The 23,458-nt window shown below is 38.9% G+C and overlaps 1 protein-coding gene across 1 annotated transcript in view; it reads right to left on the bottom strand.

Annotated features, from left to right (window-relative positions):
- The window catches only part of RNF175 (ring finger protein 175), a gene marked incomplete at its 5' end in the record, with an annotated part of 78,409 nt that overhangs the window by 33,260 nt on the left and 21,691 nt on the right, over nucleotides 1-23,458 (bottom strand). Inside the window, 3 exon segments of the mRNA XM_082633904.1 lie at nucleotides 4,381-4,470; nucleotides 10,429-10,481; nucleotides 10,485-10,517. Coding sequence (XP_082490030.1) covers nucleotides 4,381-4,470; nucleotides 10,429-10,481; nucleotides 10,485-10,517 — 176 coding nt within the window.

Raw genomic sequence — 23,458 nt, 5'->3', positions numbered from 1 at the left:
AGATAGACCAATGGAACAGGATAGAAAGCCCAGAGATAAACCCATGCACATATGGTCACCTTATCTTTGATAAAGGAGGCAGGAATGTACAGTGGAGAAAGGACAGCCTCTTCAATACGTGGTGCTGGGAAAACTGGTCAGGGACATGTAAAAGTATGAGATTAGATCACTCCCTAACACCATACACAAAAATAAGCTCAAAATGGATTAAAGACCTAAATGTAAGGCCAGACCCTATCAAACTCTTAGAGGAAAACATAGGCAGAACACTCTATGACATAAATAACAGCAAGATCCTTTTTGACCCATCTCCTAGAGAAATGGAAATAAAAACAAAAATAAACAAATGGGACCTAATGAAACTTCAAAGCTTTTGCACAGCAAAGGAAACCATAAACAAGATCATAAGACAACCCTTAGAATGGGAGAAAATATTTGCAAATGAAACAACTGACAAAGGATTAATCTCCAAAATTTATAAGCAGCTCATGCAGCTCAATAACAAAAAAACAAACAACCCAATCCAAAAATGGGCAGAAGACCTAAATAGACATTTCTCCAAAGAAGATATACAGACTGCCAACAGACACATGAAAGAATGCTCAACATCATTAATCGTTAGAGATATGCAAATCGAAACTTCAATGAGATATCATCTCACACCCGTCAGAATGGCCATCATCAAAAAATCTAGAAACAATAAATGCTGGAGAGGGTGTGGAGAAAAGGGAACACTCTTGCACTGCTGGTGGGAATGTGAATTGGTACAGCCACTATGGAGAACAGTATGGAGGTTCCTTAAAAAACTAAAAATAGAACTACCATATGACCCAGCAATCTCACTACTGGGCATATACCCTAAGAAAACCATAATTCAAAAAGAGACATGTACCAAAATGTTTATTGCAGCTCTATTCACAATAGCCCGGAGATGGAAACAACCTAAGTGTCCATCATCAGATGAATGGATAAAGAATATGTGGCACATATATACAATGGAATATTACTCAGCCATAAAAAGAAAGGAAATTGAGCTATTTGTAATGAGGTGCATAGACCTAGAGTCTGTCATACAGAGTGAAGTAAGTCAGAAAGAAAAAGACAAATACCTCATGCTAACACATATATATCTAATATAAGAAAAAATAAATGTCATGAAGAACCTAGGGGTAAAACAGGAATAAAGACACAGACCTACTTGAGAATGGACTTGAGGATATGGGGAGGGGGAAGGGTAAGCTGTGACAAGGCGAGAGAGAGGCATGGACATATATACAGTACCAAACGTAAGGTAGATAGATAGTGGGAAGCAGCCGCATAGCACAGGGAGATCAGATCTGTGCTTTGTGACCGCCTGGAGGGGTGGGATAGGGAGGGTGGGAGGGAGGGAGATGCAAGAGGGAAGGGATATGGGAACAGATGTATATGTATAACTGATTCACTTTGTTATAAAGCAGAAACTAACACACCATTGTGAAACAATTATACTCCAATAAAGAAAAAAAAAGATGCTGTGCTTCACTGAGTTCTGGTTAGAAGGGACCTTATGAAACATGATTTAAATGGGGGTTTGTGGGCTTGCCTGAGGAATGACTTGTCATTTACATGATTTCTATGATGAAATGCTTTCTTCACTTCAAGCAAGTGACATACAAGAATTATCTAGACAGCATCTTCTCCTATAGTTGTAATCCTGCCTCATTAGAGGGCTCAACAATGGAGAGTTACTTGGAGCAGGAAACTCACATGGGCTGCACAAGGTGTCTTAAATCACTATGAGGCTGTGTCATCTCCAAAGGGAGCCAGAAAGGGCTTTTGGGGTCTTTTTGCCACAGTGACTCCTTGGGCCATCTGTCCTCATGACTTGCCAGTGCTGAGCACTGTGGAGCATCGTTCAGTGCATCAAGATAAAGGCAGAAGTTAATGTTGCCAAAAAGGGTGATGATGGGAAAATTGGGAAAAGTGGCAGCTCTGAGAGGATATCCCCTCCAACCCTCACAACATTGGCAGCACCAGAGTGGGCTTCCCTGAACTCCACATGTACTTTTTGCCCATCTCAAGGTTGTATCAGCATTAGAGGTGTGTCTGATTAATAACTGTTTAAACTGCAGGGTTTCTCTGTGCAAAGCAGCTGGTTGATGTAATTAAGCCACAGCATGTTCTTGGGGCAGAAGCTTTGCATTCCAGTAGTCTGTGGCTTGATTCTGGGCTCCCTGGCTTACTACCTGTGGGAACTTGGCCACCCTATTTAGCATTTCTGAACTGTGATTGCCTCATTTATGAAGTGAGGAGGGTAGCACCAGATCCTAAAGCAGTCCCGAAGATTATGTGAGAAAATGTAGTAACTCAATATGTCATATTGTTGTTATGGTTGTGTTATGTTTTCCAAATGTACCCCCCCCTCCCCCCACCCAAATCTTCCTGCTTACTGGCGGTATGAGTTTGTAAAGCCCAGAACTTCCTTGCTACTCAGATTACATTGGATGCAGATATGCTAGATTAGATATTGTGTTGGTGTCAGAGCAGCCTCCAAAAAGGGAAGCTTGGCCTTAAGTTGGAGTTGATGTGATCGAGCCCAGCTCTTTGTGGCTGGCTTGTGGCCTGTTTTTGAGCCTGAATATAGCTTGACAGACAACCCAACTATAGTAGAGAGGAAACCCACTTCCCTTTCTCTGTTCTCTTTTCCACAAAGGAGCCCTGGTATACTCTGGGAGTGGAACAGCCAGTTTTTAAATGGCGTTGGTACTGGAGACTCTTCTTGGGTTTGCCTTCTGCCCCATGACAATTTGCTCTGACCAGCTTTCCTCGTTTGTCATGAAATCCTCCACTTCCAAATGGAACATAGCTAATATGAGACTTACCTATAATATGATGAATAAGCAACGATCCATAAAGATCCTTAGGGTGTACTACCTCTCATGAACTGGAGCTTCTTTATCCAGGAAGAAATGGGACCCTAATGAGCCTCTCCCATTGTCTCTTAAGATGTCAGTGGAGCATCTTTGCTCTCAGACTGTGTCAGTGCTCGGAGCTGAGCAGCCCGAAGAAGCTGGAGTGGGAGCATGGTGAGCATGAGCAGCAGACAGCATGGGCCCTGGCCATCTGAGATACAGGAGCTGTGAAGTGCCATGAGGCCGCATTTGGGTATTTTTGGTATTGGAGTTCCTCTTCATGTGCACAGAAATACAGCACTTAGCTCAGGTAATTCATTATACAGTAGAGAATTGAGCCATTCTCATTGAAATAGAATATGGATTATGTTCAGGGGATGAAAACAAGTAAATTTCAATTCATCCAAAACTTAGATCCCTTTCACAAGTTTTAAACAACTTATATTTTGTAAGAAGGAGAAAAGGTACCATATGTCCATTTACTGATGGATAAACCAGGCCCTACAAAGGCTGTGTAAAACTCCAAACTGGCCAATTTAGAAGGTCTCTTAATACCACCCTAAAGCTCTTCCCCAAATGGGATTAAATTAAGACTCATAAACCAGAATTCATTTATTTGAATTTCAATCTTTATCTTTACATTTATTTATCTGGTTTCTCTCACAGAATATATATTCCTTCTCCAAAGTAGAAGAAAAAATTGATATTTATCTTTCCCACTTTTCTAGAGGATTAAAAAAGAATACCTGAATGGCTAAAAAATCATAAAAATATTTCATTGAAGCTTATGATTTATTCTCCTACACAGATCAAAATTTGACATTGCCTTATTATCATTGAACACTACACATTTTCTCTTCATCTCAACAGTTTTATCTGGATTGGATTCAGATCTTGTTCAGAACAAGAACACAGAGAGCAAGAAGAAACTTGTGGACACATTATGAGATTATAAGCCCTTTGGAAAGATTTGTGAATGATCTGATGGAATTAGATGCATTTCAAGAGGTTGGCAATGGTAATTAAAATGAGCACTGGAATATTAAAGCCTCATTTGTTATGAGAATAATAGCTTGTCCATTACTCATGATTTATCAGACATAAAATACATACATAGTTGTTAGAAGTACAAACTTCTAACTCTTGCTTTATGATAAAATGTATGTGATGTGACTTAGCATGGGATCCAATAAAATGCTGAGGAAAAAGTCAACATGCAAATAGTTCTCTAAAAAATTTAAACAATAGTTTCACTTCTCTTTCTCCAGGCCTTCACTAGCTGATGTCTAAAATAATAAATTTCACAGACATGTTGGAATCACCATTAAATAGGAATGTGAATGCACAGCAGTAGAGCAAATCTCCAGTTTTGCTACAAAGGGTCAAAGAGGTGTAATACCCTCCCCCCCATCAGGAAAATGGAAATTAAATACACTTTCTAATGGTTAAGTTAAGGGTGTGGTGGGGAAAGAATGAGTGGAATACAAACTGTGGTGTTCTCCCTGAGAGGGGTTTTCGGGTAGCACTGAAGAGGACGTAGCTGGCAACAACTGAGAATATTCCCCACATAGACAGAAATCACCACCAGTAAAGTTTTTTTTTAACATTTTATTGGAGTATAATTGCTTTACAATGGTGTGTTAGTTTCTACTTTATAACAAAGTGAATCAGTTATATATATACATATGTCCCCATATCTCTTCCCTCTTGCATCTCACTCCCTCCCACCCTCCCTATCCCACCCTAGAGAGGTGGTCACAAACCACCTAGCTGATCACCCTGTGCTATGCGGCTACTTCCCACTAGCTATCTATTTTACGTTTGGTAGTGTATATATGTCCATGCCACTCTCTCACTTTGTCACAGCTTACCTTTCCCCCTCCCCGTGTCCTCAAGGCCATGCTCTAATAGGTCTGTGTCTTTATTCCCGCCTTACCCCTAGGTTCTTAATGACCTTTTTTTCCCCTTAGATTCCATATATATGTGTTAACATACGGTATTTGTTTTTCTCTTTCTGACTTACTTCACTCTGTATGACAGACTCTAGGTCCATCCACCTCACTACAAATAACTCAATTTCGTTTCTTTTTATGGCTGAATAATATTCCATTGTATATATGTGCCACATCTTTATCCATTCATCTGTTGATGGACACATAGGTTGCTTCCATGTCTTGGCTATTGTAAATAGAGCTGCAATGAACATTTTGGGACATGACTCTTTTTGAATTATGGTTTTCTCAGGGGATATGCCCAGTAGTGGGATTGCTGGGTCATATGGTAGTTCTATTTGTAGTTTTTTAAGGAACCTCCATACTGTTCTCCATAGTGGCTGTACCAATTCACATTCCCACCAGCAGTGCAAGAGTGTTCCCTTTTCTCCACACCCTCTCCAGCATTTATTGTTTCTAGATTTTTTGATGATGGCCATTCTGACCGGTGTAAGGTGATACCTCATTGTAGCTTTGATTTGCATTTCTCTAATGATTAATGATGTTGAGCATTCTTTCATGTGTTTGTTGGTAATCTGTATATCATCTTTGGAGAAATGTCTATTTAGGTCTTCTGCCCATTTTTGGATTGGGTTGTTTGTTTTTTTGTTATTGAGCTGCATGAGCTGCTTATAAATTTTGGAGATTAATCCTTTGTCAGTTGTTTCATTTGCAAATATTTTCTCCCATTCTGAGGGTTGTCTTTTGGTCTTGTTTATGGTTTCCTTTGCTGTGCAAAAGCTTTGGAGTGTCATTAGGTGCCATTTGTTTATTTTTGCTTTTATTTCCATGTCTCTAGGAAGTGGGTCAAAAAGGATTTGCTGTTATTTATGTCATAGAGTGTTCTGCCTATGTTTTCCTCTAAGAGTTTGATAGGCTCTAGCCTTACGTTTAGGTCTTTAATCCATTTTGAGTTTATTTTTGTGTATGGTGTTAGGGAGTGTTCTAATTTCATAGTTTTATATGTACCTGTCCAGTTTTCCCAGCACCACTTATTGAAGAGGCTGTATTTTCTTCACTGTATATTCTTGCCTCCTTTATCAAAGATAAGGTGACTATATGTGTGTGGGTTTATCTCTGGGCTTTCTATCCTGTTCCATTGATCTATATTTCTGTTTTTGTTCCAGTACCCTACTGTCTTGATTACTGTAACTTTGTAGTATAGTCTGATGTGCAGGAGCCTGATTCCTCCAGCTCCATTTTTCTTTCTCAAAATTGCTTTGGCTATTCGGGGTCTTTTGTGTTTCCATACAAATTGTGAAATTTTTTGTTCTAGATCTGTGAAAAATGCCAGTGGTAGTTTGATAGGGATTGTATTGAATCTGCAGATTGCTTTGGGTAGTAGAGTCATTTTCACAATGTTGATTCTTCCAAACCAAGAACATGGTATATCTCTCTATCTATTTGTATCATCTTTAATTTCTTTCATCAGCGTCTTATAATTTTCTGCATACAGGTCTTTTGTCTCCTTAGGTAGGTTTATTCCTAGATATTTTATTCTTTTTGTTGCAGTGGTAAACGGGAGTGTTTTCTTAATTTCACTTTCAGATTTTTCATCACTAGTGTATAAGAATGCCAGAGATTTCTGTGCATTAATTTTGTATCCTGCTACTTTACCAAATTCATTGATTAGCTCTAATAGTTTTCTGGTAGCATCTTTAGGATTCTCTATGTATAGTATCATGTCATCTGCAAACAGTGACAGCTTTACTTCTTCTTTTCTGGTTTGGATTCATTTTGTTTCTTTTTCTTCTCTGATTGCTGTGGCTAAAACTTCCAAAACTATGTTGAATAAGAGTGGTGAGTGTGGGCAACCTTGGCTTGTTCCTGATCTTAGTGGGAATGTTTTCAATTCTTCACCATTGAGGATGATGTTGGCTGTGGGTTTGTCATATATGGCCTTTTTTATGTTGAGGAAAGTTCCCTCTATGCCTACGTTCTGCAGGTTTATTATCATAAATGGGTGTTGAATTTTGTCAAAAGCTTTCTCTGGGGCTTCCCTGGTGGCGCAGTTGTTGAGAGTCTGCCTGCCCATGAAGGGGACACGGGTTCATGCCCTGGTCTGGGAAGATCCCACATGCCGCAGAGTGTCTGGGCCCGTGAGCCATGGCCACTGAGCCTGCGTGCCTGGAGCCTGTGCTCCGCAACGTGAGAGGCCACAACAGTGAGAGGCCCGTGTACCACAAAAAAAAAAAAAAGCTTTCTCTGCATCTATTGAGAATATCATATAGTTTTTCTCCTTCAATTTGTTAATATGGCATATCACATTGATTGATTTGCATATATTGAAGAATCCTTGCATTCCTGGAAAAAACCCCACTTGATCATGGTGTACGATCCTTCTAATGTACTGTTGGATTCTGTTTGCTAGTATTTTGTTGAGGATTTTTGCATCTATATTCATCACTGATATTGGCCTGTAGTTTTCTTTTTTGTGACATCTTTTTCTGGTTTTGGTATCAGGGTGATGGTGGCCTGGTAGAATGAGTTTGGGAGTGTTCCTCCCTCTGCTATATTTTGGAAGAGTTTGAGAAGGATAGGTGTTACCTCTTCTCTAAGTGTTTGATAGAATTTGCCTGTGAAGCCATCTGGTCCTGGGCTTTTGTTTGTTGGAAGAATTTTAATCACAGTTTCAATTTCAGTGCTTGTCTGTTCATAGTTTCTATTTATTCCTGGTTCAGTGTGGGCAGGTTGTGCATTTCTAAGAATTTGTCCATTTCTTCCACGTTGTCCATTTTATTGGCATAGAGTTGCTTGTAGTAATCTCTCATGATCTTTTGTATTTCTGCAGTGTCAGTTGTTACTTCTCCTTTTTCATTTCTAATTCTATTGATTTGAGTCTTCTCCCTTTTTCTCTTGATGAGTCTGGCTAATGGTTTTTTCAATTTTGTTTATCTTCTCAAAGAACCAGCTTTTAGTTTTACTGATCTTTGCTGTGGTTTCCTTCATTTTTTTTCATTTATTTCTGATCTGATCTATATGATTTCTTTCCTTCTGCTAACTTTGGGGCTTTTTAAATTTTTCTTTCTCTAATTGCTTTAGGTGCAATGTTAAGTTGTTTATTTGAGATGTTTCCTGTTTCTTAAGGTAGGATTGTATTGCTATAAACTTCCCTCTTAGAACTGCCTTTGCTGCATCTCATAGGTTTTGGGTAGTCATGTCTCCATTGTCATTTGTTTCTAGGTATTTTTTGATTTTCTCTTTGATTTCTTCAGTGATTTGTTCGTTATTATGTAGTGTATTGTTTAGCCTCCATGTGTTTGTATTTTTTACAGATTTTTTCCTGTAATTGATATGTAGTCTCATAGCATTGTGGTCAAATAAGATACTTGATATGATTTCAATTTTATTAAATTTACCAAGGCTAGATTTGTGATCCAAGATACGATCTATCCTGGTGAATGTTCCATGAGCACTTGAGAATAATGTGTATTCTGTTGTTTTTGGATGGAATGTCCTATAAATATCAATTAAGTCCATCTTGTTTAATGTATCATTTAAAGCTTGTGTTTCCTTATTTATTTCCATTTTGGATGATCTGTCCATTGGCGAAAGTTGGGTGTTAATGTCCCCTACTATGATTGTGTTACTGTCAATTTCCCCTTTTATGGCTGTTAGTATTTGCCTTATGTATTGAGGTGCTCCTATGTTGGTGCATAAATATTTACAATTGTTATATCTTCTTGGATTGATCCCTTGATCATTATGTAGTGTCCTTCTTTGTCTCTTGTAATAGTCTTTGTTTTAAAGTCTATTTGTCTGATATGAGAATTGCTACTCCAGCTTTCTTCTGATTTCCATTTTCATGGAATATCTTTTTCCATCCCCTCTCTTTCAGTCTGTATGTGTCCCTAGGTCAGAAGTGGGTCTCTTGTAGACAGCCTATATACGGGTCTTGTTTTTGTATCCATTCAGCCTGTCTATGTCTTTTGGTGGGAGCATTTAATCCATTTACATTTAAGGTAATTATCGATATGTATGTTCCTATTCCCATTTTGTTAATTGTTTTGTGTTTGTTATTGTGGGTCTTTTCCTTCTCTTGTGTTTCTTGCCTAGAGAAGATCCTTTAGCATTTGTTGTAAAGCTGGTTTAGTGGTGCTGAACTCTCTCAGGTTTTGCTTGTCTGTAAGGTTTTAATTTCTCCATCAAATCTGAATGAGATACTTTCTGGGTAGAGTAATCTTGGTTTTAGGTTTTTCTCCTTCATCACTTTAAATATGTCCTGCCAGTCCCTTCTGGCTTGCAGAGTTTCTGCTGAAAGATCAGCTGTTAACCTTATGGGGATTCCCTTGTGTGTTTTTTGTTGTTTTTCCCTTGCTGATTTTAATATATTTTCTTTGTATTTAATTTTTGATAGCTTGATTAATATGCATCTTGGCCTATTTCTCCTTGGATTTATCTTGTATGGGACTCTCTGTGCTTCCTAGAGTTGATTAACTATTTCCTTTCCCATATTAGGGAAGTTTTCAACTATAATCTCTTCAAATATTTTCTCAGTCCCTTTCTTTTTCTCTTCTTCTTCTGGGACCCCTATAATTCAATGTTCATGCATTTAATGTCCCAGAGGTGTCTGAGACTGTCCTCAGTTCTTTTCATTCTTTTTTCTTTATTCTGTTCTGCAGCAGTTATTTCCACTATTTTATCTTCCAGGTCACTTATCTGTTCTGCCTCAGTTATTCTGTTATTGATCCCTTCTAGAGTATTTTTAATTTCATTTATTTTGTTGTTCATCATTGCTTGTTTCCTCTTTAGTTCTTCTAGGTCCTTGTTAAGTGTTTCTTTCATTTTCTGTATTCTATTTCCAAGATTTTGGATCATCTTTACTATCATTATTCTGAATTCATTTTCACGTAGACTGCCTATTTCCTCTTCATTTGTTAGGTCTGATGGGGTTTTGCCTTGCTCCTTCATCTGCTGTGTGTTTTTCTATCTTTTCATTTTGCTTATCTTACTGTGTTTGGGGTCTCCTTATTGCAGGCTGCAGGTTCGTAGTTACTGCTTTTTTTGATGTCTCTCCTCAGTGACTAAGGTTGGTTCAGTGGGTTGTGTAGATTTCCTGATGGAGGGGATTAGTGCCTGTGTTCTGGTGGATGAGGCTGGATCTTGTGTTTCTGGTTGCAGTTCCACATCTGGTCGTGTATTTTGGGGTGTCTGTGGCCTTTTTATGATTTTAGGCAGCCTCTCTTCTAATGGATGGGGCTGTGTTCCTGTCTTGTTAGTTGTGTGGCATATGGTGTCCAGCACTGTAGCTTGCTGGTTGTTGAGTGAAGCTGGATGTTGAGATGGAGATCTCTGGGAGATTTTCGCCCTTTGATATTATGTGAAGCTGGGAGGTCTCTTGTGGAACAGTGTCCTGACTTTGGCTCTCCCACCTCAGTGGCACAGCCCTGATGCCTGGCTGGAGCACCAAGAGACTGTCCTCCACATGGCTTTTGGGAGGTCTGAGGTCTTCTGCCAGCATTCAGTGGGTGTTCTATAGGAGCAGTTCCACGTGTAGATGTATTCCTGATATATCTGTGGGGAGGAAGTTTATCTCCACGTCCTACTCTTCTGCCATCTTCTCCTGTCTCCACCACCAGTGAAGTTTTATTGTGAAATACTAAGGGACAACCCACATCTGCAACAGGGTCACCAGCTGTCAGAGAGATAAACAGAAAGGCTCCTTCAGTGACTGAGGGCCAGATGGCATATCTACTATTACATGATTCAGAAGCTACTCTGGGGCAGGGGGAAGCCACCTTCACCATCCTGTCTGGAACATGCACCTGGCTCAGCACCCACTTGCAAGCTGCTCTGTACATGCACAGCTATGGAGGGCACAGTTATTTGAACATTAGGATGGGAAATAATCCAAAATATCCATCTTCTGTCACCTCCTTCTCCAGATATTTCAGATGAAAGGAACTTTAGGGTACAACAGCTATGTGATTTTGGACAAATGAGCTGCACTTTAGTTGTAAAATCGGGGGCCACAATGTTTGCTTCCTCTATGTTGACTGAGGTGGGGAACAAATGAGATTACAGCTGGGAAAGTGCTCTGGAAGCAGTACTGGGCCACAGGGAGCCGAGCGGCTGTTGTTACAGCACATATGCACTGTGATGGCAAAGGAGGGAGTGGTGTCGATGCAGCAGCATCTGGGACTCTCCTGCCTGCTGTCCCACTGCACTCTGCAGGGCTACTCTCACATCCCTACTGTGGGGTTACCTTGTCCCTGATGACTGGATCTGCAACCCACCATATTTTTTCTTGTCTCTTCTCTTCAGTTATTGGTGCCCTGTCCAGGCAGCCCCAGATGTGGATCAGACTCTTTTGTGTCCCTCTGTGTGTAACCCCTTTGTGGCCTATACCACTGACCTGAGTCCAGGTAGCCTTCAGAGGGTCATTTAAGTTGGCTGGCCTCAATCCCACTTGGCAGGAAGCAGGATAGACTGTGCTGATGGGCTGTGGGGTCAATGACGTGTTATGGTTACCATAGTGACACTCTTACTCTATAGATCAGGCCTAATGTCAACTACACATCTCCTTATAAAAAGCACAATAGTAATAACCTTTGATCTTTTATGTTTTATCACATTCAGACTAACCACCTATATATGCTCAGCACCAATATACGAGGAGGCTGCCAAAGAGGTTTTGTCTCAGGTGTAGACTTTAATAGGTAGTGGCACCTGGCAATACTCTATTGAGTAAGATTTTGAGCTCGGGTCTTAGTTTAGCAGTAAAGAGTATCGTGATCAGTTAATTATGTCTGCCAGTGATGTGGAAAAAGTTGCCAGAGCACGCATGTCACATGTTTGTCATCTGAGTATAAAAAAGACTGATGTCATTTGTTTGTTTACTTTCTTCATCTTCGTGATAAAAAGAGGTGGCTTAGAAAAAAAGTTTGTGAGTATATTTTTGGGTCCTTTAATAAGAACTTGGTTATAATAGTCTCAAGGTCAATAACCAAAATTATTTGATAGAACTTCAAGATTTAAACCAAAAAGGCCCAAGGCTACAGCCATTCTTCTTTCCATGTCAAATAAGAAGACATCTTCCAGGCTTTTTATTCTTTTTATTTCTTCATCTCATAAATGGCCTGGATCTGAAGTCTTCTTAGAGTGGCTCTAAATCTTCTTTCAGAGAACACTACAGTTGTTATTATATATATGTATTTGAACAAAAATACACACTGATCAAATCTGAAGTAACTATTTGGAGAGTCAAGGAAAAAAGTCTTATAATAACTTACTTTTTTTTGTCTTTAAATTACAGGCAGTACTTTCAGGGAAGAGTAAATACTCTTTACTTCTGTCCAAATTAGTCAGATCATTGCTTTAATTTTCCATTCTACTTTGTGGGTACCGCCAAAGCTTATGAATGAGTTTGCACCTTTCTTTCTGAAATTGAGATAAAGATATATATATCTAAACAGGAAAAACAGGCTTTACTTAAGGAAGTAAAGTAGTTTTCATGAGGGCCACAAACCACATGCTAGGTAACCAGGACTCAAGATATGTTTCCCTTAGCACTCAGCGTCAGCAACTTTGACTCTACTGGTGATAATGAAAGTGTGCAGCCCCTTGAAAAATCTCCTCTGTATCTAGATCATTCATTTCCCATAGCTGATCATAAAGATTTTTAGCTATGATAAATGATAGATTTTGGCTTTTTTCTTAGTTTATTACTTCTGATATTAGAAGAGGACATGGACATAAACTCCACCTTTCAAAATCTGATCATCTCTCATTTGCATTTTTCATCTTTTTGTTTTAAGAATTTGATTCACTTTTATATCTACCCCATAAAATGCTGATTTTTTTAAAATAAAAAGTTAAGATTCAGTTCAGGTTAATTTAGTGAAACTACCATTCTCCTATGTTTTATACTTTAGATTATAAGCCAAAATTTACAAGACTAATCCATTTCCTCTAATCAGTGGAGCTACACTCTTTTACAGTTTGAAGTGACGACTGGACTATATTCTTATAAAACTAGTTCTTTCCCTGTAGGTCTATAAGTACAACCTATTTCTAGAAGATGCCAAATTTCTTACTTGGTGCCTGGATTTAATTAACAGTAAATAACAATGTTCAAATGTATACACAAGCTACTTTAAAAAAACAGCCCTTGGAGATCAGAAATAAAAGGAAAGCAAAATATCATTATAATGTATTGTGTATGCAAATATTTAATTTCTTAACTATCTTTAAAGTGGATACCCAGTGCCGTGTTTTCTCAACATGCAAGGGGAAAGGTCAGAAGTTTGCATGATGAATTCAATAATTGTATGAGAACTCATTTTGAAATGAGGGCCACATTTCAGAGCAATTTAAAAGATTCTTTATCAATTTCCAGAGCAGTTAGAACTTCTCATTTTTAATAATAACTGCCACATATGAAAAGTAGGAATGTTGTGCCTCATAAATAAATGCATGAAATATGTGAAATTGAGGCACATGCATGCAAAGGAGGAAACCTGCCAGCTGGGACACATTAATAATGCCAGAGGGGTCACCATCTGGGCATGTGTGGATAAAACACATCTGCATTCCTGGCAAAGGGCAGCCTGTGCATCTGGATCACATCACCCCGTCCTCCCCACCCACACATGATGGCAGGAGGAATTTCCTGATGAATAAGATGCTGCTGAAAGGTACCATGTTTGTTCTTGCAGCCATGCACATAATGAATCTGAAAAGAACTGCTAATCAAGTCAAAACAAAGGAATCTTTTCATTTGTCTAATTGTACAGAATGATGAATGAGTCACACAGTATGAAAGAAAGAAAGAAAGAAAAAGAGAAAGAAAGAAAAAGAGAAAGAAAGTTGTGTTATGCCCATTCCCTTTGCGCTACAAATCCCAAACTATCTGCAACTATTTGTAGTGTGTCTGTGTGTATTTGTATGGGTGGGGCTGGAGGGAGAGCAGAGGGATGCTCAGAGGTAAGCAGAAAATTATAATGTCCTGGCTCCAGGAAATACTGCTGCTATCAGTTCAAAGTCAATGAAGGAGAGTGTGGACAAATCGAACAAGTAAAAATACGGAATCCTGGCATATGAAGGGCTCTTAGAAATTCACTTGCTCCATATTTCTATCTTCAAATCAATTGACTGTTGATTTTGCTACTTAAATTCTTAAAGGAGATTCTGCAGTGGCATATATGTATGCATGTAAGTATGTATACAACTATGTATGTATTTGTGTATTAAAAAGATTCGAATAGATAACACTTTATTGGTACAATAATATGTTCTAGTGTTTCACAGCTATTAATAGGCAGGAAGTTTGATTTAAATAGAGCAAATTTTCAATCTGTGGCAAATTATTTGCCTGTGTATTGAGGCAAGTTAACAGTGTATCTGAAGCTGAAATTCTGTGTACTTACTCATCAAGCCTTCTATTGATTTGAAGAGCAGTAGAAAGATTCTTTTTTGGTGCACCCTCCTCCATTTCCTGGAGATACGAAAAACAGGATACATAAAAGAAGGTGGCGAGGGTGTAGTTGAATGAAATTTTAGTTTTAATTAAATGCTGTTAAAAGCATTTGGGAATGATTTAAGTCTGAGGCTTTGCCTATGTCTATACTGTATCAACACTAGCAGCTGGAAAGAGAAAAATTCAAATATCCAGATGTTCAGTCTATGTTGTGCTAAAAATGTGATCGTGTATTTACAAACATTCAGGAATTTAGTAGTATCTCAAACAAAATATGAAAAATTTTCTACTAGAAAGTAGAAACTTTTTGGCATCACCTAGGAGCAGTTAGTGTTATATTTTTCAACTTTATTTTCTTAATAACCTATTTCCTTTGCTTTAGGTATTTATGATAAGCTGCTCTGATGTACACAGCTCCTATAGACCATACAACAGAATTAGTCTAGACAAATTAAATGAGCACTTCAGAAGACAGACAAATTTGTTAAAAGCTGTATCTAAAAAAATTCTGAGCTTTTGGATTGGTCTCTCGCCTCTGAAGTACCTGGTCCAAATTATGCATGAAATAATGTGAAAGTAATAATACTTTATGCATAATAAATAATACCTTCAGAGCATAAATATTATGTATAAATAATTATAATACCTTCAATGTACAAAGTTGTTCACACATATTATTGTGTGTGTACTTCCTACTTTTTTTTCTAAATTCCTCCCTTTTTTATCTGTAAACTCCCACTCCCACCATTTATCATTGATTGACTGAATTGTTCCATCTCAGTACACAAATATAGGAGTATCAGAATTGTTAATCTGTACCCCACGGGAAACAACCTTACCCACTAGTGATCACATGCAGCTCTTATTGCCTTCATCTTACAGACTCCTCTCATTTCCAAAGGTACTCAGAGTAGCACCTTTCCCCCTGATTCCCTTCAATGTGGTTGTTTCACACACTTGTAATGCACTTAGATTTTCTCTTCACGGTCTGCATTTCTCCCTGGGATTCCCTAAACTTCTTAAATGATTTTTTAAAATTTGCATACCTTAAGGTCTGCTTTTTGTGCTGTATAGTTCAATGGGATTTGACAAATGCATGATACCTTGTAAGCAGAATTACAGTATCATACAGATCAGTTTTACTGCCTTAAATTCCCATTTCACTTCCTTATCCTTATCCTTTTCCTTCCCTGAGCCACTGGCAACCACGCATCATTTTATTGTCTTTGTTTTTGCATTTTCCAGAATGTCATATAATTGGAATCATACAGTATATAGCCTTTTCATATTGGCTTGTTCCTCCATGTATTTTTGTGGCTTGATAGCCCATATCTTTTTACTGCTGACTAATGCTTTATTGTATGGAGGCACCACAGTTTGCTTATTCATTCATATTTTAAAGGACATCTTGGTTGCTTCCAGTTTGGGGTGATTTTGAATAAAGGTGCTATAAATATTTTCATGCAGGTTTTTGTGTGAATGTAGGTTTCAATTCAATTGGGTAAATACCTAGTAGTGATCGTTGAATCATAAGGCTACATTTAGCCTTGTGGGAGACTGCCCAGCTGCCTTCCAAAATGGCTTTACCATTTTGCATTCCCACACAGCAAGAGTTCCTGCTGCTCCACATCCTCATCAACATTTGGTATTGTTAGATTTTTTATTTTAACCATTTTAATAAGCATGTATTTGTAACTCATTATTGTTTTAACTTGCAATTCCCTAATGACAAATGATGATGAGCTTCTTTTCATATGCTTATTTGCCATCTGTATATCTTCCTTGATAAGCTGTCTTTTTAGATATTTTGACATTTAAGTGAGTTGATTTCTTATGATTGAGCTTTAAGTATATTTTGGATAGCAGTCCTTTATTAAGTATGTATTTTATAGTTAGTTTCTCCCAGTTTGTAGCTTGTCTTTTCATTCCCTTAACAGTGTCTTTCACAGAGCACTTTTTACTTCAAATAAAATCCAACTTACCAATATTTTCTTTCCTGGATCATGCTTTAGGTGTTGTATCTAAAAACTCATCACCAAATACAAATTCATCTAGATATTTTTCCTATGTTATCTTCTAGAAGTTTTATAGTTTTGCATTTTACATTTAGGTCCATGATCCATTTTGAGTTCATTTTTGTGAAATACATAAGTTCTATGTCTAGATTGTCTAGATTATTACTTTTTTTGCATATGGATGGCCAATTGTTTCAGTACCATTTGTTGAAAGATATCCTTGCTCCATTGAATTGCCTTTTTGCTCCTTTGTCATGGATCCATTGACTATATTTGTGGGGGTCTATTTATGGGCTCTCTATTCAGTTGCATTGATCTATGTGTCTATTCTTTCACCAATACCACACTGTAGTCATTACTACAGCTTTATAGTAAATCTTGAAGTTGGGGAGCATCACTCCTCCAACATTGTTCTTCATTGTTGTGCTGTCTATTCTAGGTCATTTGCCTTTTCTTATAAATTGTAGAATCAGTTTGTCAATGTTCACAAAATAGGTCTCTGGGATTTTGATTGGGATTGTAGAACCTATAGATCAAATTGGAAAGAATCAACATCTTGACAATATTGAACTTTCCAATCCATGAACATTGATTATTTTTCCATATATTTTAGATCTTCTCAGTTTTTGCATATAGATCTTGTACATATTTTGCTAGATTTGTACCTAAGTATTTCCTTCCTAGGTATTGCAAATGGTATTGTGTTTTAATTTTAAATTCCAATTATTCATTGCTAGTATATAAGAAAGTAATTGACTTTTGTATATTCACCTTGTTTCCTGCAACCTTGCTATAATCACTTATTATTTCCAGGAGTTTTTCGTTGATTTTTTTGGAGTTTTCCATAGAGACAAACATGTCATCTGCAAACAAAGATGGTTTTATTTCTTCCTTCCCAATCTGTGTACTTTTTATTTCCTTTTTTTGTCTTATTGTACTAGCTAGGACTTCCAGTACAATGATGAATTGTGGTGATAAGAGGAGACATTTTTGTCTTCTTCCTTATCTTAAGGGGAAAGCAACCAGTTTCTCACCATTAAGTATAATGTCAGGGTAGGTTTTTTGTAGATATTCTTATCAAGTTGAAGAGTTCCCCTCTATTTCTAGTTTGCTGAGAGTTTTTATATGAATGGGTGTTGGACCTTGTCAGATGCTTTTTTTACATCCATTAATATAATCATGTAAGTTTTCTTCTTTACCCTCTTGATGTGATTGATTGCATAAACTGATTTTTAGTTGTTGAACCAATCTTACCTACCTGGAACAAATTCCACTTGGTCATGGTGTATAATTCTTTTAATGTATGGTTTAATTCAATTTGCTTCTATTTTGTTTAGGATTTTTACAATTATTTTCATGAGAGATACTGGTCTAGAGTTTCTCTTTCTTGTAATGTCTTCATCTGGTTGAGGTATTAGGATAATGCTGGCCTCAAGGAATGCATTCTGATATATTTCTTCTGCTTCGACTTTCTAGAGATTGTAGAGAATTGGTATCATTTCTTCCTTAAAAGTTTGGTAGAATTCACCAGTGAAACCATCTGGACCTGGTGCTTTATGTTTTGGAAGGTTATTAATTATTGATTCAATTTTTAAAGATAGATATAAGGCTTATTCAGACTATTTCTCCTTATGAGAGTTCTGGTATAGATTGAGTCTTTCAAGGAATTAGTCTATTTCATCTAAACTTGTAGGCATACAGTTGTTCATAATATTCATTTATTTGCTTTTTATGTCCATGAGATCAGTAATAATGACCCTTTATTCTTTTCTTATGTTAGTAATTTGTGTTCTCTCTCTTATTTTTCTTTGTTAGCTGGCTAGAGGTTTATTAAATTTATTGATCTTCTCAAAGAACTAGCTTTTGAACTAGTTTTGAACTCTTCTCCTCTTAGCATGACTCGTAATTTTTGGTTGAGAAGTTCTTATTGAGGTTCTTATTTGGGTAGTAAGAACATTTAGTGTGAGATTTTGTGTTAATTTGGCTAGGAGTTGGGCTGTGTTTGATGTTTGCTATGTGTTAGAGGCTTCAATTTCCATTAGTATACGTGTTTGTGTCTCCCTTTTTGTCACTGGTGTCCCTAGAAATGCATTCTTGTGTAGCTTGCAGCTCTTTCAGCTGTAATCCACTGTTATACTGGATGCCTGATGATATGGGGGTCAGGTGGTGGGCAGTGGAAGTGTTCTATTATTCTGTGATTAAGCCTTGGTCTTTTAGTAGTCCCCATACTACGACCTTCACAGTGTTTCTGAACTTTTTGTTTTCCCCTGAGGTGAGACAGGAAGGCTAGAGGGGCCTGGAGTTGGGTAATTTCCCTTTCTCCACATTGGCTAAGTCTCTGATAAAATCTTTTCCCTTGCGGTGCAGGTCTTTGTCATGGTGAACACTCTGGGTCTAATTCAAAATAATTAACTTTTCCCCAACCCTGTCAGAAGCACAAAAGTTTTTCTTTGCTTTTTACCATGAGAAGAATTGGTGGGATCCTTGGAGGTAAAACCTACAAAAATATGGGCTGTCCTTAAGACTGTGGCCCCAGGAGTTTCTCACTCTTACACTGGCCTAAACTCTACTTCCAGCAATTCTTCCAAGTTACCCATTAAGTGTTTCCTCCAGTTTATGGCTCTTGCAGCTTCTGCTCCCAATAAGCAGATCTTAGTTTTGAGTTGCTGTATTCATCTGTCTTTCCAGTTTTGTGGGTGATGGCTTTCCCTGTGACCTCAATTCTCTGATAGGTCCAGGAAAAGTCACTGACATTCAGTTTGTTCAGCTTTTTTTTTTTTCTTGTTATATGGGAGTGATGACTTTCAAGCTTCTTACATATTAGAGCTGAAACTAGAAGGCCTTCCTATTTTTAAAAATTCCATCAATTTTAAGATCAGGAAACAGGATCACTGTGGTAAGATGAGTAGCTACAGTCGTCTAACTACTAAGCCAGTGCTCCTCTCTTCACAGCCTGCCCCTGGTTCCCGGTAATACATCTCACAGAACCAGCCCGGGGAATACTCCTAGACAAAGCAGATGGTAGAGTAGGAGGGTGGGCTAAGGCAGGGTAAACAGGTGTGATGTTTGAAAAAACAATACATCAAAATCTCCTAACAGAGAATGTAATTTAATGGGGGGTGTCTTCATTTTAGCTTTACAAAAGCATTCAGAAAAGGACTCTTTTATTAGTAAACTGCTTTTACAGTGTATGATTAAATTTGCACAAATGTTATATACAAGTCATATCCCTTGAATGTATTCAGAGTCAACTAATGGTACTGAACACTCATTATGTATCTAGATATTCTCACAGGGAAATATTCTGAATCACAAGTCTGGGAGATGAGCTCTTATCTGCAGTGTTTGCGTTTTGCAGATTAGGAAACCGTGATTCAGAGATATTGAAGGAGCTGATCCTTGATATGAGAGAAAATAACTAGTGAGGTTGGATTCTTGTCTCCTCTCTGCAACTAATTAGTGATATGACCTTGACCAAGTTATTTAATCTCTCTGAACTATATTTCACAAAGGGAAGAAAAAAAATTATTATCTCCCAGGGTAACTTAGATAGTGTACAAAAAGCACTTATTACAGCTATAATAAGATGTAATAGTTATATATAAATTTATATATAGTATTTTGTATATAAGTATATTATTATGGTGATATGATAATTATTATTACTATGGAGTAACTATTATTATAGTAATTATAATTAGTTTATATATAATAATATACTACTAACATACTGGTGGAAGTTACAACATCAAATCATGGAAATAAACTTCACTATATGGCCCCTTATAGAAAAGAGTCAGGGAGAGGACCTTCAAGATGGCGGACGAGTAAGACGCGGAGACCACCTTCCTCCCCACAAATACATCAGAAATACAGCTACACGTGGAACAACTCCTTCAGAACACCTACTGAACGCTGGCAGAAGACCTCAGACCTCCCAAAAAGCAAGAAACTGCCCACGTACCTGGCCATGTGGCTGACAGGGTCTTGGTCCTCCAGCCAGGTGTCAGGCCTGTGCCTTTGAGGTGGGATGGCCAAGTCCAGGACATTGGACCACCAGAGACTTCCTGGTCCCATGTAATACCAGTAGGTGACAGCCCTCCCCAGAGATCTCCATCTCAAAGATAAGACCCAGCTCCACTCAACACCCAAGTTCCAGTGCTGGACACCTCATGTCAAACAACTAGCAAGACAGGAACACAACCACACCCATTAGCAGAGTGGCTGCCTAAAATAATAATAAGTTCACAGACACCCCAAAACACATCACCAGATGCGGTCCTGCCCACCAGAAAGACAAGATCCAGCCTCATCCACCAGAACACAGGCACTAGTCCCCTCCACCAGGAAGCCTACACAACCCACTGAACCAAGCTCAGCCACTGGAGGCAGACACCAACAACAACGGGAACTACAAACCTGCAGCCTGCAAAAAAGAGACCACAAACACAGTAAGTTAAGCAAAATGAGAAGTCAGAGAAACGCACAGCAGACGAAGGAGCAAAGTAAAAACCCACCAGACCAAACAAATGAAGGGGAAATAGGCAGTCTACCTGAAAAAAAATTCAGAGTAATGATAGTAAAGATGATCCAAAATCTTGGAAATAGAATGGAGAAAATACAAGAAACGTTTAACAAGGACCTAGAAGAACTAAAGAACAAACAAACAATGATGAACAACACAATAAATGAAATTAAAAATTCTCTAGCAGGAATCAATAGTAGAATAACTGAGGCAGAAGAACAGATAAGTGACCTGGAAGATAAAATAGTGAAAATAACTACTGCAGAGCAGAATAAAGAAAAAAGAATGAAAAGAATTGAGGGCAGAGGGGAGACCTTCGAGACGGCAGAGGAGTAAGACGTGGAGATCACCTTACCCCCAACAAATACCTCAGAAATACATCTACATGTGGAGCAACTCCTACAGAACACATACTGAGTGCTGGCAGAAGACCTCAGACTTCCCAAAAGGCAAGAAACTCCCCACGTACCTGGGTAAGGCAAAAGAAAAAAGAAAAAACAGAGACAAAAGAATAGGGACGGGACCTGAACCTTGGGGAGGGAGCTGTGAAGGAGGAAAAGTTTCCATACACTAGGAAGCCCCTTCACTGGTGGAGATGGTGGGTGGTGGTGGGGAAGCTTCAGAGCCACGGAGGAGAGCACAACAACAGGGGTGCAGAGGGCAAAGCGGAGAGATTCCCGCACAGATGATCGGTGCCGACCAGCACTCACCAGCCTGAGAGGCTTGTCTGCTCACCCGCCAGGACGGGTGGGGGCTGGGAGCTGAGGCTCGGGCTTCGGAGGTCAGATCCCAGGGAGAGGACTGGGGTTGGCTGCGTGAACACAGCCCAAAGGGGGCTAGTGCGCCACAGCTAGCCAAGAGGAAGCTGGGAAAAAGTCTGGAACTGCCTAAGAGGCAAGAGACAATTGTTTTGGTGTGCGCGAGGAGAGGGGATTCAGAGCACCACCTAAATGAGCTTCAGAGATTGGCACGATCTGCGGGTATCAGTGCAGACAACAGACATGGGCATGAGATGCTAAGGCTGCTGCTGCAGCCACCAAGAAGCCTGTGTGCAAGCACAGGTCACTATCTACACTTTCCCACCCGAGAGCCTGTGCAGCCTGCCACTGCCAGGGTCCCATGATCCAGGGACAACTTCTCCGAGAGAACACATGGCGTCCCGCATGCTGTTGCAACGTCATGCCGGTCTCTGCCACTCACCCCACATTCAATACCCCTCCCTTCCCCAGGCCTGAGTGAGCCAGAGCCTCCTAATCAGCTTCTACTTTAACCCCATCCTGTCTGGGGGGGAACAAGACTCTCTCAGGCGACCTACATACAGAAGCAGGTCCAGTCCAAAGCTGAATCCCAGGAGCTGTGCAAACAAAGGAGAGAATGGGAAATTTCCTCCAACAGCCTCAGGAGCAGCAGATTAAATCTCCACAATCAACTTGATGTACCCTGCATCTGTGGAATACCTGAATAGACAATGAATTATACCAAAATTGAGGTGGTGGACTTTGGGAGCAACTGTAGACTTGGGGTTTGCTGTATGTGATTGACTGTTTTCTGGTTTTAGGTTTATCTTAGTTTAGTATTTAGAGTTTATTATCTTTGGTAGATTTGTTTATTGATTTGGTTGCTCTCTTCCTTTTTAAAAATATATAGATATACATATTTTTTTCCTTTTTCTCTTTTTGTCAGTGTGTATATATATGCTTCTTTGTGTGATTTTGTCTGTATAGCTTTGCTTTTACCATTTATCCTAGGGCTCTGCCTGTCCTTTTTTTTTTAAGGATAGTTTTTAGTGCTTGTTATCATTGGTGGATTTGTTTTTTGACCTGGTTGCTCTCTTCTTTCTTCCATTTTTCTTTTTTTTATTACTTTTTAATTTCTCTATTTTTAATAATTTTTAAAATAACTTTATTTGTTTTTATTTTAATTTTTTATTTCTTTCTTTCGTATTTTCTCCCTTTCAATCTGAGCCGTGTGGCTGACAGGGTCTTGATGTTCTGGCTGGGTGTCATGCCTCTGCCTCTGAGGTAAGAGAGCTGAGTTCAGGACATTGGACCACCAGAGACCTCCTGGCTCCACATAATATCAGACAGTGAAAGCTCTCCCAGAGATCACCATCTCAATGCTAAGACCCAGCTCCACTCAACAACCAGCAAGCTACAATGCTGGACACCCTATGCTGCAAAACTAGCAAGACAGGAACACAACCACACCCATTAACAAAGAGGCTGACTAAAATCATAAGTTCACAGACACCACAAAACACACCACCGGACGTGGTCCTGCCCACCAGAAAGACAAGATCCAGCCTCATCCACCAGAACACAGGCACTAGTCCCCTCCACCAAGAAGCCTACACAACCCCCTGAATCAACCGTAGCCACTGGGGGCAGACACCAAAAACAATGGGAACTATGAACATGCAGCCTGTGAAAAGGAGACCGCAAACACAGTAAGTTAAGCAAAATGAGAAGACAGAGAAATATGCAGCAAACGAAGGAGCAAAGTAAACACCCACCAGACCAAATGAAGAGGAAATAGGCAGTCTACCTGAAAAAGAATTCAGAGTAATGATAGTAAAGATATCCAAAATCTTGGAAATAGAATGGAGAAAATACAAGAAA

The sequence above is a fragment of the Mesoplodon mirus genome (genome assembly GCF_964341445.2).
Source record: "Mesoplodon mirus genome assembly, chromosome: 2".
NCBI lineage: Eukaryota > Metazoa > Chordata > Mammalia > Artiodactyla > Ziphiidae > Mesoplodon > Mesoplodon mirus.
The sequence above is the reverse complement of the archived record's forward strand: the minus strand, read 5'-3'. Positions and strand labels throughout refer to the sequence as shown.